At 40.8% G+C, this 17,258-nt stretch overlaps 3 protein-coding genes across 4 annotated transcripts in view; 2 read left to right on the forward strand and 1 right to left on the reverse strand.

The window, feature by feature from the left end:
• The first annotated feature begins 145 nt into the window (after positions 1-145).
• Positions 146-1,389, forward strand: LOC117448508 (endonuclease domain-containing 1 protein). The gene is made up of 3 exons (XM_034085819.1): positions 146-227; positions 439-674; positions 799-1,389. Exons 1-3 carry the CDS (start codon positions 146-148, stop codon positions 1,387-1,389), a joined length of 909 nt encoding a protein of 302 aa, XP_033941710.1.
• A 1,570-nt stretch (positions 1,390-2,959) lies between these two features.
• On the reverse strand, positions 2,960-11,476 carry pus7 (pseudouridine synthase 7). The gene is made up of 17 exons (XM_034085908.1): positions 11,389-11,476; positions 11,094-11,205; positions 10,058-10,357; positions 9,886-9,970; positions 9,144-9,260; positions 8,906-9,050; positions 7,228-7,339; positions 7,038-7,115; positions 6,720-6,848; positions 6,201-6,326; positions 6,051-6,112; positions 5,792-5,952; positions 5,187-5,313; positions 4,767-4,868; positions 4,361-4,490; positions 3,951-4,042; positions 2,960-3,471 (listed from the first exon to the last, which is right to left on the reverse strand). Exons 3-17 carry the CDS (start codon positions 10,345-10,347, stop codon positions 3,335-3,337), a joined length of 1,893 nt encoding a protein of 630 aa, XP_033941799.1. The 5' UTR covers positions 10,348-10,357; positions 11,094-11,205; positions 11,389-11,476; the 3' UTR covers positions 2,960-3,334.
• A 1,091-nt stretch (positions 11,477-12,567) lies between these two features.
• The window catches only part of srpk2 (SRSF protein kinase 2), a 69,853-nt gene continuing 65,162 nt past the window's right edge, over positions 12,568-17,258 (forward strand). For both annotated transcript variants that reach the window (XM_034084534.1, XM_034084533.1), the window contains exons 1-2: positions 12,568-12,651; positions 12,896-12,962. In XM_034084534.1, coding sequence (XP_033940425.1) covers positions 12,636-12,651; positions 12,896-12,962 — 83 coding nt within the window. In that variant the 5' untranslated portion in view covers positions 12,568-12,635. The remainder of the gene's footprint in view (positions 12,652-12,895; positions 12,963-17,258) is intronic.

A 17,258-nucleotide genomic window follows, 5' to 3' on the forward strand; every position in this document is an offset into this window, starting at 1 on the left:
CTGTGAAACAAAGGCTTATTGTGTGGGTGCTTGGACTCTTCTTGATTGATAGTTTCCTTTATGTCATGTTCAGTTTTATTTCGGTACAGTGATGACTTAATATATATATATAATTCAGACCTACAAAGATGCCGCTTTAGCCAGAATGACTCAGAAAGGAGCTGTGTTTGAGCAGCTTTTAGGATCTTCTCTGAACTGTGCCATCCACCAATGGATTTTCAAGCATGGTAATAGTTTGCCTACGGGTAATGTGAATAAGATAAGAATTTGCATAATATGCCTGGGACAGTATGAAGCACCGAGGAGGCAAAGTCCACATAGCAGGACGACCTTTCAAAGGGATTAAAAGCACCGTGGATTGGAAACGGTACTATTTCGTAATGATTGTCTCCAGAGCATGTCAATCGATCCTCTTTGTTCTTGTCATTGTGATGGCAGGAGCAGAGGTGCAGGAAAACCTCTCTCCCAACTGTAAACAGTTCCTGTACATGGGCACGCTGCCTCGAGGGCTTCAGCAGCTGTCTTTTAAAAAGATTTGCCAGTTCTACGAGGGCAAACCACGATTCGTCACCCTGTTCGACACCTTCAGCCATATCCCCATTTATTCTGCGTACACCTTCAAGCGCTCAGACGGCTCCAAGAAGGTGGATGTGCCTTGGATGTATGAACCACAGGTAGGGGTTGAGTATTGGATTTGCTGTCTTAACCTGCTTTGAAAAAAGCATACAGTCCTATGTTTATGCTAAATACTTTAAATCTACTTTGAGTTTTTATTTAGTTCAATATTTATCTCCACAGCTCTCCACAGTGTCTGATTCACGTGAGATGCAGCCCTTCCCTTCAGAAAACCTTCACAAGAGCTTTGAGGATGCTCAGGCCGTGCTTGAAGACTACTCCAACAGTGTCATGTTTGAACGTGGTCAGCTGAATCCGGACGAGCACCAGGCCGAGATCCATGACAAAGCCTCCACCTACACGCTGACAAACGTGGTCCCTCAGGTCAGAGAGTTCAACATTGGCCCCTGGAAAGATCACCAGCACATGATTCGCAGGCGGCTCAACAACTACTGTCGTGGCACCGCATATATAGTCACCGGGGTCACGACCTCTGGGCACAGCATCCGCAGACACAACATCAACCGCCTGGGCATCCCCACCTACCTGTGGTCGGCATACTGCTGCATCGATTTTGACCACAATGCACCATTCTCCGAGCGCTCAAAGTTTCCTGTGTTTGCCGCTCACGGGCTCAACGACAGGGAGGATAACAAGGTCCAGGAGATGACGGTGCAGCAGCTGGAGAACTTCCTGAAGAAGGTTACCTATGTCGACAGCTCTTTCCAGATCTTCTATGACAACTGCGTGGCTCTCAATAGTGCCATGCCTTGAGAGAAGAAGATTGGTCCTTTTATATTTACGCAATTGTCTTTAAGATTCCAAATTCAGCCGTCAAATAGGAGTAAATATTGAATTACTTTATGCAGTTTTCTGGGGTAATTTAAACTTGATGCCCCCTTGTCTCAATTTCTTCCCCAATATATAATCTAGCATATATTTATTTGCTCTTTGGCAGCTTGTTTGCAGATTGAAATGTAAATCCCACCACTATTACACTGATCTTTTCTTATTTAACGTGGTCAAAGTGTAAAGAATATAACCCCAAAGGTCCTCTTACGAACTTTTCCGAGCACCATTTGCTGAGAAGGATGTGTTTGAAAGCTCTGAAAAGGTAGGCTACTAAGTGGACCTTTGAGCTTAGATTTGTCATTGTCCCCAAAGGTTCAAATTGGTCTTACATTAAAACATTGGTCGGAGTAAAACATTTGAAATGATGTTGTACTTGATGGTGCGTCAACTAGCTTGTGTTGCGAGTTCACTCACCATAAAAACCCTAGATGGTTGTACTCTTCCTTCACTCCATCCTTATCTGATGTTAATTTACTGACTGGGAACTACTCCAGCCTCTGAGGCCTTTTGTTCATCGCCGACAGATTAGACCAGGAGTTTTACATCCAGCCTCTTAACTGCAGCACTACTATACACCTTTTTAGTTACCAACAGAGAAACTCATGACCAACTGGTGTACAATCCACATTCTGACTTATCAATCTGTTATCCTCAACAAGACTATTCCCATCAAATAGTTTTACTTATCAATGAATAATAGGAATTAGTGTGTCACAATAGCAAACATTAAAAAATGAAATGGGCTCAGCTTATTTTGTTATTTTTGAGGTACCTCCTTTTCTTTACATTTGGATTTCAAACTGTGCCATGAAATGTGAACTACAAAAGCTATATTGAGTATAAATAAAATAAGGTGATAATTCTTGAGCTTTTTTGTGTTTATTACTTTTGGTTCAGATCTGGTCAAATCTCTTTTGCTACAGCCTGCCATAGATACTAAAAGCCAAAACACAACAATAAAATGATCCAAATGTCGAAGGGCAGACACAGCCCGAGGGTTAATATTATGGTTGTAACTGTATTTTGTTGGAGGGTAGCTGTATGTTGCCAGCTGGCAGGTCACTGAGCCAGATGGTCGGCTCCACTGTTTGACCAGCTGCAGACTGATAGAGTCCAACAAATATATTTCAAACCCTTAATTGGAAATACACTTAAAATGTATTGCCAGCAGAGGGAGACAGTGTTCATGTAATATGTGTGTTTTCAAATCATAAATCTATTTTTTTTATTTATCCTTTATTTATCCAGGAATGTCCCATTGAGATACAAGATCTCTTCTTCCAGGGAGTCCTGACTATCAATTAGATTTGTGATTAGAAAAGGATAAAAGTACTTTATTGTGGGAGTGCTGTTCTAACACCCACCAACAACAAGCATATTATCCTGACTATTAAAAAAAGGTGGAAAAATACTTCAGTGTTTTGAAGAATATGTAAAAATAATGATTATGCAAAGACATCAGCATTTTGACAACACTTAATCAAAGACAGACTTCATTTTATAAACTCAACATTTTTAATGTCTCTTCAAGAGTTTCTACATTTCACACATTGAGCTCAAAGTTAAAAAAAACAAAAACTCATATTTCTGTACAAAGCTGAGCAGTTTGTGCAGCAGCACCCTGTAAGCACAACGTCTACCTACAGTAAACCATTTTCAAAATATGCTGATTCATTGCAGGACAGAAACACTTTTAAAAAAATGTAATAATGGTAAATTGTTGCTCTTTGTACTTCAAAGAAAAAACAGTTTGGCTTCACATAGAGCCAAATCTCTCTCTCTCTCAGTTCACTTAAAACGCTCACAAGAGTAAGAAGCCACAGTAGTCGGTGCTTTGCAGCAGCAGTCCGGTTTGAGTGTTCTGGCCTCAGTTGAACCAAGTGGTGTTGAGCTGCGTCTGTTTCTTGATGCTAGTGTCCACCTTGAGGACTTCTCTGATGGCCATGGTAGCGTAGGTTGATGGAGGTAGGGAGAACTCCATCCTCAGAGCCCGATGCTTCCCCTCTGTCGGAGGAATGAGAGAAACAGTGTCAGAGAAAGAGGACGGTCAAAAAGACCCTGTAAAGCAAACAAATATCAACATTCATGCATCCCAGCTCTATGCTGCCAATGTATTGCAGATTGTTTAACGTGCCAAGTTCGACAGACGTGATATAATGCATCTAGAATAACTAGAATTAACGCCATGTGTTTGAACTCCTCCAACAGAAAGTCAAGTTGCATTTTGCATATTCGTTCTTGAGATTTGGTCCAAAACTTAAATTATCTTCAAAATCGTTCCTCTCTTAGTCCAAGTGGACGTTAGTGCAACATTTGAAGACATTCCCTTCAGCTGTTCCTTAAATATCATGTCCACAAGTAAAGGACAGACGGACGGATGGATGGGCAAACAACCCAAAAACATCTCAAGTAATGTAGATTTTGTGATTTGTGGGATCAAAATCTTGGTGGAATTAGTTAGAGAGAAAAAAGAATACATTTACCTTTGTTGTAAACAGGAGCGGGTTTATTCTCCAGTTTCTCAAAATCACTATGCACCAGGGAGATCCTGGGGTCATCATACTGAATCACCTCCCTGCGTTAAACAGACAGAAACACCCCACCAGGTTAGAGAATTCACAGTATCATTTAAGTAAAGCATAAATGATACATTACACAACAAAGTACAACCGTGCTGCACCATGTGAAGAAATGATATGCTGTAGAAATTGTGAGAAAATAGACAACCAACTTTTATCTTTGACTACATAACTTGCGTGTCGTTGATTTGATCAGCTAAAAACAAGAAAACTGACCAAGTGTTATTGTCACAGAAAAGAGACATTGGTTGCTAGTGTCAGACAATGATGTCCTTAGAGTCCGCTACAATACTAGTATTTGATTAGCGACGCACCAGCTGACATCAGTGGGTCTGATGATGATGCGTCTGTACGCTCCGGCCAGAGAATAGTCCTTCACTTTGTGTCTCATGTTGTCGATGTCCAGCCCGTCTGCAGTGAGCAGCTCCCTGTAACCTTTACCCACTAAACAAGATAGAAACAACGTTACAGGCAAATTGTATTGATTTATTTTTCTGGACTTCGGTGAATTCTGTTTCTTCGTCAAAGATTTCAGATTTTGCTAAACCACACTTTTGTATTTCTTTCAATTAGCTTTTTATTCAGATCCATGTAAGCAGCCTGTGGAGCTTAAAAGCCTTTTGTGCAGCACCATGCATTAGTTTGAAAGCATCCCAATGTTATTTTTGACAGGTATCTTTTAATCTAACATGCACATTCTCACCAAGAACCACTTCTTACCATGATGAGTGGGGTAGATGACATCGAACCCAGGAAGTGGCATCACGGTGTCATGGATGGAGGTGGTCTCAGCCTCCTCTGCAGACAGCACATGAGCTGTGGCTACATTGGAAATATCAAAATACAACATCAGAAGGCAGCACTTGTATCTTTTCAACATTAGGCCAAAAATTCAGTTTCAGGTGGTGCCAAATTGAAAACCCTATGATATATTCGGTGCAATATCCATAAATAACACTTATTTTAGTCAATTAAAATACACAAGTTTAAAATGCTTTGATTTGGGGTTCTTTAAAACTATAGTTCAAACCATAGTAAACATTGTATAGTGTTGTTGGTTTACTTGTCTGAGAGTTTAATGAAAAGACTATTAACACTGACTTTAATATTTATAAGCTAATAGAAAGGGGGTCTTCTTACTTCCTTTGAGCACCAGGTCCCCCTCCACAGCCTTCAGGCCGAAGGCATCGATCCTCCGGCTCACCATGGTGTTCCACACCACGCTCTGGTAGCTGTGGACGTACATCAGGCGGTTGTTACGAGGGAGCTGAAAGAATAACAAATACTCGTCAGTGAAAATGTCATGAAAAGTATTTTCCAAGGCTTTGGACATTTAAACCGTTCACATTAGGGACTTTTCAAGACATCGTAGATTGAAATTAAATGAATTCTTCCACCAAGAAAGACATAAATACATTCTTGTGACCCTCTAGATTATTTGCAGCACAACACAACAGTAAAGCATTCATTTTAAGACCTAAAAAGGTGTCTTTTTTTGTCGTATTTTAAACCCATTTAGACTTTCACGTCAGAAATCAGATTTGTATGGAACTGTGTAAACCCTCTTTTAAAGTCTCATATTCCTTTGCATTATAAATTAGAACAAAAAAACATACATTTACATCGGACCTTTGCCCGGTGCAATGGTGGACTTTTGCTGCTTTACTGTATGTTCCGTTTCTTAAAAACACACATTTCCAGCTTATTTATAGCATTATCAATAATGATAACAAAAGGGCACAAACCATCCCAAAAGCAGTGACGATGTTCTTCTTGCCGTACATGGACAGGCCTCGCAGCAGCTGACCCTCCACGCAGCGTTTGTTGGGAAGCTTCTTCAGGGCCGCCTCGGGGTCCTGACTCTTTGCCCACTCCTCTCTGCAGCGCACCAGGAACTCTTTCTCCGCTGAAAAAGTGTTAACGAGGCTTGAAGGATTTACATATTTCAAACCATATCTAATTTAAATATAGTAGAAGAAAGTGTGAGAGACAGAAGTTCCGTACCTCCAGGACGGGGCTTCAGAATTAAATCCACCACCTCAGTCCAGTCATTTCTTAAGATAGCCCTGCACGGAAACAAAAGGATTAAAATACTTGAGTAAACACTAATAACATAATCACAATATGTGTCAGCCCCCCTGGGTTTGACCTTACTTTCCAACTTGTTGTGTCGGCACGGCCGTGGTGCCAAAGCGCTGCATCCCATAGTAGTTGATGAAGCCTGTCGCCTTGATGGACGTCATGGCCTGCTCGACCTGCTCGTCTGTGCCTGAGATGTTCCTGATTTACAGATAAATCAACAAATAAAACAACAATGAGAAGTACATTCATGTAACAGGGAAGTCAACAATGGTTTCAAGACCAGACACATTATGCCTGAACAATTTAGAAGAATGAGATATGATACAGGACTTCCCAAAAATGAAAGCTAGAAGCAAAACATCATGCTCAAATTTGAACAAAATCAACAGGACAACATTTTTAAACCAGAGAATTGATGCGTTATACATCTTTTTGGGGAGTCATTGGCATTTTTTAGACATGGCAGATTTGATATCATAAGGAGCACTTTTAACAAAATACTTGATAACACTGGACACACAAGCACTGGTTGGTTACAGGTAACCAGCATTCATAACAAACGGGATTCACGTCTACGTAACATCTGCTGACCTGATGACAATAGTAAAGTGGTTGCCCTGCAGCTCTCCCAGCTTCAGAGGATGGTTTTTGTAGCAGAAGTTTCCCAGCTTCAGGTTCATGAGGCACTTGTTGAGGTGAGACAACCTCTCTGCTGTGATCCTGAGAGGACAGGGACAAGGTTCATTTAATCACTCATCCTGTCAAAATGCTGCCTAGCAACAGCAGAAACTCCTCCAGCACGGATGAACAAGATGCACTATGAACCACTTGTTCCGAAATCATACACAGACAATGAAATGAATGCACAGTAATTAATGTTGTGATAAGCTTAAAGCATGACACACTCACTTGAGCACGGCTATCTCCTGCACAGTGACGGCTCTCTTGTCCTTGGTTCCCATGTAGGAAAACATGTTGGGTCTAAGCCTAGAAAGACAAATGAAGAAACGACGGTTCAAATCCTATTTCATTGGGCAAATAACTCTCAATCTGTCTCATATGATTAAATGATTATCCTTTTTTAAAGTTGAACACAAACCTGAGGAACTTTGAAAGCACATTGATAGCATCCATGGTGTCCTTGTTCTCCTTGTAGAGGACAAAGTGGCAGAAACTGCCACGGTTTTTGGGCCAGAAGTGTTTCCTTGGAGCTTTTATGGACACATGAAGAACATAGTAAAGATTGTTGAGCTAAATAATTCACAGATACAAAATATAATATTCACTTTTAAGATTCCAGGTAAAGCTTAACAGATGTTGTTTTTCCACCTGGTTACCTTTAAGTTAAACTCATTTGTGATTGCTTATAATAAATGGGGAATACGTTTACTTTTTGATTACAAAAAGAAAAAGCATTTGCCTAGTAACCGACACCTAACTCCGTGTGGGTTTTAACCACTTCCTCTGAGGTGTGTGGAGAATAAGTTCTTACCTGCAGTTGCTTTCACCTCTATCCACCAGAGGGGAGCAAAAGGAGGATAGAATAATGTTACTGAGTAAAAGATGTTTAAGGACTGTGGGGTGAGATGTCAGGGATGAGATCTCATGCATGGGCCTGAGAGTGGAGCATGGTATTACAATGTGACCCGCTCTATCGAAATCAGTCGGAAGTCGCAACGGCTCATTTCAGAATAACGTGGATTTACGTAAAAAACTATTTTTTCAGGGTTCGGGTGTTTTGTTTGATTTTAAACAAACAAAGTCTTGGCTTTCAGAATATGAAACTTTTATTTCCAAAATCACACGATAAATACATTTTTGAAGCTTGTAAAGGGAAGATGACAGCTCTCACTCGCAATCTGCTCTTCCAGCAGCGCCGCCCCCCCTCCCTCCGGCTAAAATTATGAACGTAAGAGTAAAGTAATCATAGATAACACGGCAGGGTCCGTTACAGTTTGTTTTCATTTGATTTCAATCAAACAAAGTCTTGGCTTTCAGAATATTAAACTTGTTTCGGCAAATTCAGATGATAAATACAACTTTGAAGCTTGTGACGGCACAATTACAAGCGGAGAACGGAGTAACTTGACGTCACAGCAGGCACAACAACAGCCGGTGTTTCTCGTGAGTGTTTTCCCCGGGAAACAAACACAATAATACACACAAACGCAAAATTACAAAAACACACACACACACGTATACACACACACTCACGAGCTTCCCCTCCAAATGAAAATATCTTCCCTCCGTAGTATTTTGATCATTTGCTCCACTAATAATCAATCAGATCGATGGATTCCAGAGAAGAGAAAACTTTAAAGGCCTTTTTCTCAAAATGAGGACTCGGTGACAGTCATTATATAATGTGACATATTTCGCTTAATATTTGGAGTACAAAAAAAATACAGATATCATTAGATAGCTAGGAATATCCTCTTTCCAACAGTGTATACAACTCAAAATGTGTCTTCGGGTCAATGCGACTGATTTCGATGGAGCAGGTCACAAATGGTTTAAGCAACAAGGGTTTTTGCAAGCCATCACAATACTGAAAGTCTTCATTCTGACCAAATGAAGTCAAAACTTTTAACAAACACTGCGAGTACAGGTCGGAGCGGAATCATGCAGGTGCCTTGATCGTGCACATTCATTAGTGCGTGCATGCATACTTTTGACTGCGCTGTAGTAAACTTGCACTGCAGCAGAAAAGTTTAATGGAGACAAGAACCCTGTCCAGACTGTAAAGCTGACGTCTGGTTCTCCTTCTCTCCTCTTACCTGCTAGAGCTTTCTTCCCAGCAGCATGGTAGGCTACTATGAACTTGCGTCCTTCTTTCTCTTCCGTCTTTGTCTCTATACCAGGAAACTGTGACTTGATGGCTTTGTGGAGCAGTGTCCGCTTCTCTTTAGTATCCTCCATCACCTACAGATGTTAAGAGAAGAGAAAGGTCATCACCTAAAACGTCCACTGGGTTTTGAGTTATGATAAAAAGGAATCCAGTGTGTGTGAACTCACCTCAATGGGGACCTCGTCCTCTTTGTTTTTGAAGAGCTGCAGCTCGCCAAGCTTCTTCTTCTGCTCTTCTGTTAGCACGTCACAATCCTCTGGTTTCGGCTCAGGCTCTGGGGCTTCCTAAATTAGAAGAACATTTAAACCTAATTTGAAGGTTGCTTTCCACAAAGCTTTCCTTTTATATTTGTTTTGCCAAGAGTGTCAAAGTAACAGTAGTTATTTTGGATTACCATTTGTACTTGTATAATGAATTCAAGACGTCGTTTAATCTCTGAACAAGAAATAATACATTTTAAATGCTTATCGTCCACTGATACATTTAGCCATAGTATTAAAAACTCAATAATAGTCTAATGGAGAAGCTGAGTCAATATGTTTATATGGTTCCAATGTCACAAATTTGCCTCAGGGGGTTTTATAATCTGTACAACATATTACAAAACCCTTTATCTGTATATGACTTGCTTCAGATAAGGATAGCGCCTCCCAAAAAAAACTTTAACAGAGGGAAATTGAGGAAATCTCACAAAAATCTATTTAGGAGAGATCCCTATCACACTGATGGATGCCAACATATGTCTTGTGTATGGAATTGACCAACGTGATACAATTCCAATATAAACAATTTCACAAAATGATACGTAGAATGTGAAAAGATATGAAAAATAGGGATTCAGGAGGATTTTAAGCTGCTTACAGGTTTGCCTGGAAACACTGGTGATAGAAATGTAATCCAATATCTTACCTCAGCCTCTGGAGGGACGGAGAGGTCATCTAAATGCACAATTTTGCCTTGTCTGTTGATCTCATGCACCACGAAATCTGAATATCTGATAAAAAAAACACAACAGATTATCTGTTAAACAATCCAAACTGAAACAAGTTATGCAAACTAGTTAAAAGCTGTCATGACGAACCTTTCTTTCAGGATTCCTGAGAAGCCCTCATGGTCACTGACGTACCTCAGGATACCCACATCCAGCTCAGTGAGGCCATGCTTCATCATATCTGCAAAGGTTTCACCTTCCTCTTCTCCATCAACTGCTTCCCCATCAGGCCCTTCCTCCTCCTCATCCACTTTGACTGGAGGGTCTCCATTCTTGTGATCCTTCTCAACTTTGGGTTTCTTTGATGGTGTGTCTTTGCCTTCTTCCTCCGGACAGCCTCTCTTTTCTCCCACCTGGGACACGTGCTCAGGCTCAGCCATCAGAGCCAAGCTGTGAGAACAGAGAATTCAAAACGTAAAAAGGTAACTCCATTGAAGAGTACACCTACTATGAAAACAATTGTATAATGCCTGCTGATTAAATACAAATAAATACATATTACCGGTAGTGCCATACAGTGTCACATCATAGTAGGAGTACTTACATCTACAATAACATTCATTATATAATGTGCATACATTTGATCCAGTATGATCAAGTTTATATTTTTGAGAAAACAAGATTCAAAGGTTTTATTGTCATATGCACAAAGCTACAGTGTAGCAATGGCAATGCAATTCTTCTGACCTGAGCTCCTCCAACAATGCAACATATACAAAATACAAAATAAAAAGTAGTGCAAAAAGTCTATATGCATACAACAAATTATATATTTCAATATTAAAATATGATAACTTGTTTCTTTTCACATTTTGTAGCGGTCTTCCTTTTTCTAACGACAAAATAATAACTAAACTGTGAACCAAAACAATGAATGCAACCGTGGCTTCATTTACATTACATATACATTCTTATATTATGCAAGTCTCCCTACTGTGGGTTAAAAACACTGATCATCATTAGTAACATATTGCAAATGCTAAACTCGATTATGCAATCATCTTGAATCGATGCACTTAAAACAACTTCAACTGCAGATGTTTGGCATTGCAGTGTTTGTTTGAGGAATGACAACAAACTCAAATCACATTATCGGCCTTAAAACAATGCGATTGAAATGACTTACAGTTTGTGGAGCTGAGGTTGCAAAAACAGATGTGGATCAGGGTAACTCTTCTTGTTGCACAGCTGCCAAACACTTGCAGCAACTTGTTAACGGACTGGAGTTTGCTGAGGCCCTGGAAAGACAAAATGAACATAATAGCAACTCAAAAGTTAGCAAAGCAGCTAGCGCATTCGCATGTAATAGCTAACATTACTTGCTAATGCTAGCATTGGTAACAGCAAAGCTAAGCTAAAACGTCGGGGTAAATAAAGCAAACCCCGACTATGTTTCAAGAGATAGCTCTAATGCAATTTACCTGCGTCTGATTATATGCAATACGGACAGCGTTGAAAGCCAGCTTTTGCCACACACGTGTGTGTGTGTGTGGGGGGGGGGGGTTGTTCCGGAAACAGATCCTACCTAGAGCCCGCCCACTGCAAACGTTTGGTTAAAGACCTGTCAATCATGCAGTTAGCTTCTCAATTAAATAAAACACAAATCAACATGATTTTATTAAAATCAATACACATTGCAGACATTTACAAAACACATATAGGGTAAGATAACATTAAAAAAAATGAATTTACAATTAGAGAATTAATCGTCTACAATGTGTTTTAGGGAGACATTTGCGATGGGGACATGTCCTTACCACTTTTTGAAATTTACATTTTTGTCTACACCACTTTTTTAAAGTATAGGGCTAACTTTTAAATGTTCTGAAAAATAAAGTGCACAAAGAAATGTAATGAACAAGAACACTGGTTTAGTGTCAAGATGTGCAATTTGGACATGTTAGTAAACTTTTAATAGAAAATGTAAAAAAAGTGTTGCAGCAGCAGGGTGCAGGCACTGCACTTAAAAATAAGTAATGTAAACCAAAAATAATTCCTCCTTATATGGAGGATGGAACATGACATATACAGTATTCAGGAACATATAGCCTACTTATGTAGTAAGTCTATGGGTTCATTCTACACAAGCAACAATGTTGTATTGCACTTAAATTAAATTCAGGGGAATGTTCCTTAGCTTTTAAAGTATCTAATTCTCCTTAATAAAGCATAATTGTACTGTATGTGACACCATCTTGCATGGCCACCATTTCACAATAAAGCAACTTAAAATGTTTAATATTAATTGTACCTAAGTAAACGAAAAGAAAAGGGTTCTCATTTAATCCTCACTAATGAGAGTCAATAATATAACGCTCGGTTTACCTCTAATCGCTTCCTTCATTAAAAAAGTAAGGAAACAAATGATATTGTTTGGTAAACGGATACATGTGATAAATAGTTAATTCCCAATAGGCTAAATAAATTAATAAATCGTTTTATTATTAAATATGATTACATAGTGGCAAAAAAAATGTATTTGTGCAAATTAGTGCATATCCACGCGGCCACTGCATGTCACTGCCGCCAGAGGGAGCGCGTGTAGAGGTTAGTGTCTATGTGGGTGTGTGTGTGTGTGGTGTGTGCATGTGTGTGTGTATTTGAGAGAGAGAATCCGGCTGCTGCCGCTGAGCTGCCCCAGCTCGTGCTGAGGGGAAGAGGAGTAAACATGAGCTCCAGGAAAGGTGCGTATCCCTCAGCCTCTAACTTGAACATGCTACCACACTTACTGTTTGTATTTTACATGAAAGGTGGCGGAAGTTACCCGTGTAGCTAACCTAACAGAATGCACCAAACGACGCTAAATGACCCGCCAGCTTTAAAGCCTAATGATGAATGTTTGTTCTCTCTCTCCCCGTCCCTCCTACACCCTTCCTCGGACTCGGACATCGGTCATGCCCGTTGATAAACCTCACATCGCCCCGGCAGTGATGGCCATCCAGGCTAGAAAAAGGAGGCCGAAGGGGAAGAAAGACAGAACTGGTCACCATCGGAGGTAAGCAGGGCGGCGGCGTTTGATGACTGCACGACATGGTGAAAGTGAAGTGTTTGTTTGCCGGGGTTTGGCTCGCTGGCAGCGGGTGTCTCACCGTCTGACGCCGGTATAGACTGTGCGCACATATGGCCAAAGGCGTTTACTTTCAGCACACATATGGGCTACTCTGGAGTGTGATAAATTGCCATTTACGTTAAAAAACGACCCCACTTGACTCCCTAACGCCTGCTTCTATCCACAGTAGCTCCATGCCTTATTTGTGCCTCTCTTGGGTTCCACGACTGATAGCCTCCTGACTGATTATTTTTGACAGGGGGTTGTAAAAGGAGGTGTGCCAGCTCGTTTCTTTGCAGCAGTACCAGACTGATAAGAACCAAAACACCCCCCTCTATCGAAATGCCTATTTTGGAATCTCTCACATCATGGGGCTGGATTATGTAACTTTTGTTGAATTTGTATGAGCATTGTTTCCTGGTGTGTCTGGTTGTATTGGCAGTCTTGCAGATGCACGGGTATTTCAGCTTGATGTCCCCGGTGTGTGTGATTGCAGCGGACTGGAGTGTGAGCAGCTCAGTGTAAAGTGCATGCGAATCGGATAGGGTAGAGTGGGGGCTTTCTTCATGGCATGATGCTATTGGAGCGACGTCACCGGCAGCCGAAGAAGGCATCAATTAGGTGATGCCAACCAATGCCCACCACAGGGGGCTGCTCTGTCTGATGCTAGAATGTGCTGGATTTCCCAAACACCTGCACATTGAAATACAGCAAAGGATACATGATCAGGCCAGTTATTCAGATTTTCTGTTTTAAATCATGAAAACATTACGTCAGTGGTGAGGTAATTCTATATGCTGGATTTTCATCTATTTTAGGTTTTTATTATCCCTTAGAAGCAGCTATCTTGTAAATAAAAAATGAACCCAGTGGTAGCTTTGAGATTGGTGACATGTTGTGGATTTGGCCTTTCCCCCAGGGTATGCCCGGATATATACACTAGGGCTTAACTCTGAGGGGGATTAAGCAGGGACAGAACATGAGTAACAACATGTCTCTTGATTAAAGATTATACTTGTATGATGAATACATCGGCACTAATTTTCCTGATTTATAATTTACTCTAAAAATACAATTCATCATGATTTTAAACAAGGAATAGAGTGGAAATCAGGTTGATTTTGCTTGGTAATTGACTCAAATGATAAATAAATTCATCTAAAATAGTTGCGGCTTCTTTTTTCTGTCGATTCACTGTTTATCTCAGCTGTACAATGAAACAAATGACTAAAGCTATTAATTTAGCAAATGCTTATCCAGGCCGAGGTCACAGTGGTATCAAGGCAAGTACACTCACATCTACTCTTGTTTGTCACACACACACACACACACACACACACACACACACACACACACACACACACACACACACACACACACACACACACACACACACACACACACACACACACACACACACACACACACACACACACACACACACACACACACACACACACACACTTAAAGAAATACTTTATTTATAAGGATTATGATCTTCTTTGATCCAGAGTCACGCCTAGCCTCCGCTGAAGGGCTTCACACAGCTGAGGCGAGCTTTGTGTTTGGAAACCCAAACAAACAAACATTCATTTACTTACACACACACACACACACACACACACACACACACACACACACACACACACACACACACACACACACACACACACACACACACAATTCCAACAAACATGGGCTTTCACATTCAGAGCAGTGTGTACTCAGTCAGCAGCATTGTCGGTCGACTTTTATCTCTTCTGATTTCATCTGATACCTCTTCCCATGTTTGAACTTATTCATTCAGACACACTCACACTAAAATGCATCTACACACATTCCCAACCCCAAGAAGTGCACACACTGTCTGGTGCCATCTTAACATACATCACTTAGTCTAGAGAGAAGGGATATAATCACAAAGTCTAACCTCTTTAAAGCCTCTTAAGCCTCTTACACACCAAACTGATACCAAAGAACCGTCGGGACGCGTCGCCTCACGTCTCCTGCGTCTTGGCCATGTTTCGCACTGGAACACACCACAAAAACTTCAGCTGACGACCAAGTTGCACGTACGAACTGCACATGCGTGAGTGGCAATAACTCTCCTTACCAGCAGGCGGCGGTAGTGTGTATTCATCATTCAAAAGAGGCAACAACCGGAAGACAGACTGCGTGATATAATCACGAAAATCGGCTCGGTGTGTAAGGACACATCAATTCTATTTTGTATGTGGCTTCCATAGGAACTTCTTTTTGCTTTTGCTTTTGTCTGTTCATCAAGATTGAAATCCTGCAGATATTTAAGTATTTTTGTTTTTCTCGCAATCATGCTTTCTATCCCATTAAATGCATCAGTTGCACTTGCATGCCCGGCAGATTGGGGCTAATTTGCTATTCTGTTTTTAAGTTGACAAGCTCTGTAACTCAGTCCACTCTTGGGTCCAGACTGAAATATCAAAAAAACAACAGGATGGACATTCACAATGCCTTGAATTCTACTGACATTGGCATTCACTGACTTTTCTCCAAGCGCCATATACATGCAGGTTGAAATTTTTCGTTGTACACAGTGGCGGACTGGCCATCGGGACGTTCGGGACGAATCCCGATGAGCCGGTACTGAAGTGGGCCGGTCGCCGTCGCCCCCCCCCCCCGTCGACAATTTACTAGTATTTACTTGCATTACCGAAGTGGGCCCGCCGAGAGTCCCTGGCTGATTTATAGACCCAGTCCGCCCCTGGTTGTACGGGTAATGTCCTGAGAACCATTCGATGCATTGTCAAGGAAAATACATCTAACCAAAGGTCCTTACAGGATAATTTATTGTTGCATACAGATTTAGTGATCCCCTGAATCATCTAGTGCCATCTTCAGCTCAGTCTAATCTGCTGCCCAATACTTTGTCAATGTCATTGCAAACCACCTGAGCCCTTCTCTGCGTTTGGTCGATATTAACAAATGCTAGCATGCTAACAGGCTACACTTATATGATCAACTGGGCAAATATAACCTACTGTACATATAAACAAGCAAAGCAAAATTACCTCTTCTTTAGGCAGAATATATTTATATGAGCAAACATAATTGAATCCTTTTGAAATAAATGTAAAAACAACACAATGTAATTGACAAAATACCAGTATTATTAGATGAATCAATGTAAACAGTTTATTTGCAGATGCACTCAAGTGATTACATTGACAGCTGTTTATTTACTGCATCTGTTCAAATAATCGGATTAGTCATTTTGTATCTGTCACACAGTATCTCAGACACCATTGATCAGATACGAACAGCATACATTTTGTTTGAGGACTTAATTTCCTACGAAAAGAACTAAGTGAGCTGTTTGTTACTGATTTACCCAGAGGGAAACCACCCCATTTCTGAGGGAACACATGCTCCGTTCTTGACGATTAACATCATCAGCACAAGCAGTGCAGTCACATGTTTGGGTATGTATTGGCGAGCAGAGCGTGTTTGTAAGCAAGACACTGATCTTTTGGCCTTGCAGCTATAAGTGTGTTCTTCAAAGCCTTTTTCTAGCTTTTAAAACTTCTGTTTAGGGTGCTGACCAAAGACTGTGTACTAGGCTGGAGCGATGCTAGAAACATTCAAAGACACCGTTGTGATTTGTAGGCGTAGTTGTGCTTTGGTGTTATTTCCTTGGATTTATCTTCTAAAATAACTCGGTGAGTGTGCAGGTATAGATGAGCAGTGTCTGTAGGACGAGTATAGAAGATGCTTTGAACTTGGTTGTGGCCCAAAAGAAAGTTCATTCTAAGTAGGGATGTCCCGATCACCTTTTTTTGCTCCCGATCCGATTCCGATCATTTGATTTTGACAATCTGCCGATACAGATTTTTCCCGATCCGATCTTTATGCAATGCATTAAGAGAAAAAAAGGTAACAGATAACGGCTGGTCATCCAATGCGATGAATTCAGCTATCTTGGCTGTTATTTTGTTGGCCTTTTCTCTGTTCTGGGGCAGTTTCTCTTTCCTTTTAAAAGTCTCTGAAAGTGTCGGTTGTTTCAGTGCCGTTACCTGAGTGGCCGCTGTGTACTCGTCGTGTTGTTGTTTGTGTTTGTTTCTCAGGTGGCGTATATTAAATTGGTCGTGTTGAACGTAGCTCTGTTCTTTCCACCACGTGGAACCTCTGCCTTGCAAACATTGCATCTGGCTGTTACACTGCCTTCGCTTTCAATTTTATAATACTTCCAAACTGCTGACATTTTCT

Source organism: Pseudochaenichthys georgianus, chromosome 6 (genome assembly GCF_902827115.2).
Source record: "Pseudochaenichthys georgianus chromosome 6, fPseGeo1.2, whole genome shotgun sequence".
Taxonomy (NCBI): Eukaryota; Metazoa; Chordata; class Actinopteri; order Perciformes; family Channichthyidae; genus Pseudochaenichthys; species Pseudochaenichthys georgianus.

Bases quoted from the DNA above. Each gene is read 5' to 3' on its own strand.
- LOC117448508 (XM_034085819.1), top strand. From the start codon at position 146: ATGACTCAGAAAGGAGCTGTGTTTGAGCAGCTTTTAGGATCTTCTCTG. The intron at 228-438 runs GTAATAGTTTGC...TTGTGATGGCAG, and splicing joins CCAATGGATTTTCAAGCATG to GAGCAGAGGTGCAGGAAAAC. The intron at 675-798 runs GTAGGGGTTGAG...TTATCTCCACAG, and splicing joins CTTGGATGTATGAACCACAG to CTCTCCACAGTGTCTGATTC.
- pus7 (XM_034085908.1), bottom strand. From the start codon at position 10,347: ATGGCTGAGCCTGAGCACGTGTCCCAGGTGGGAGAAAAGAGAGGCTGT. The intron at 9,971-10,057 runs GTTCGTCATGAC...TTTTTTTATCAG, and splicing joins TCAGGAATCCTGAAAGAAAG to ATATTCAGATTTCGTGGTGC. The intron at 7,116-7,227 runs GTTTGTGTTCAA...TTGTCTTTCTAG, and splicing joins GTGCTTTCAAAGTTCCTCAG to GCTTAGACCCAACATGTTTT.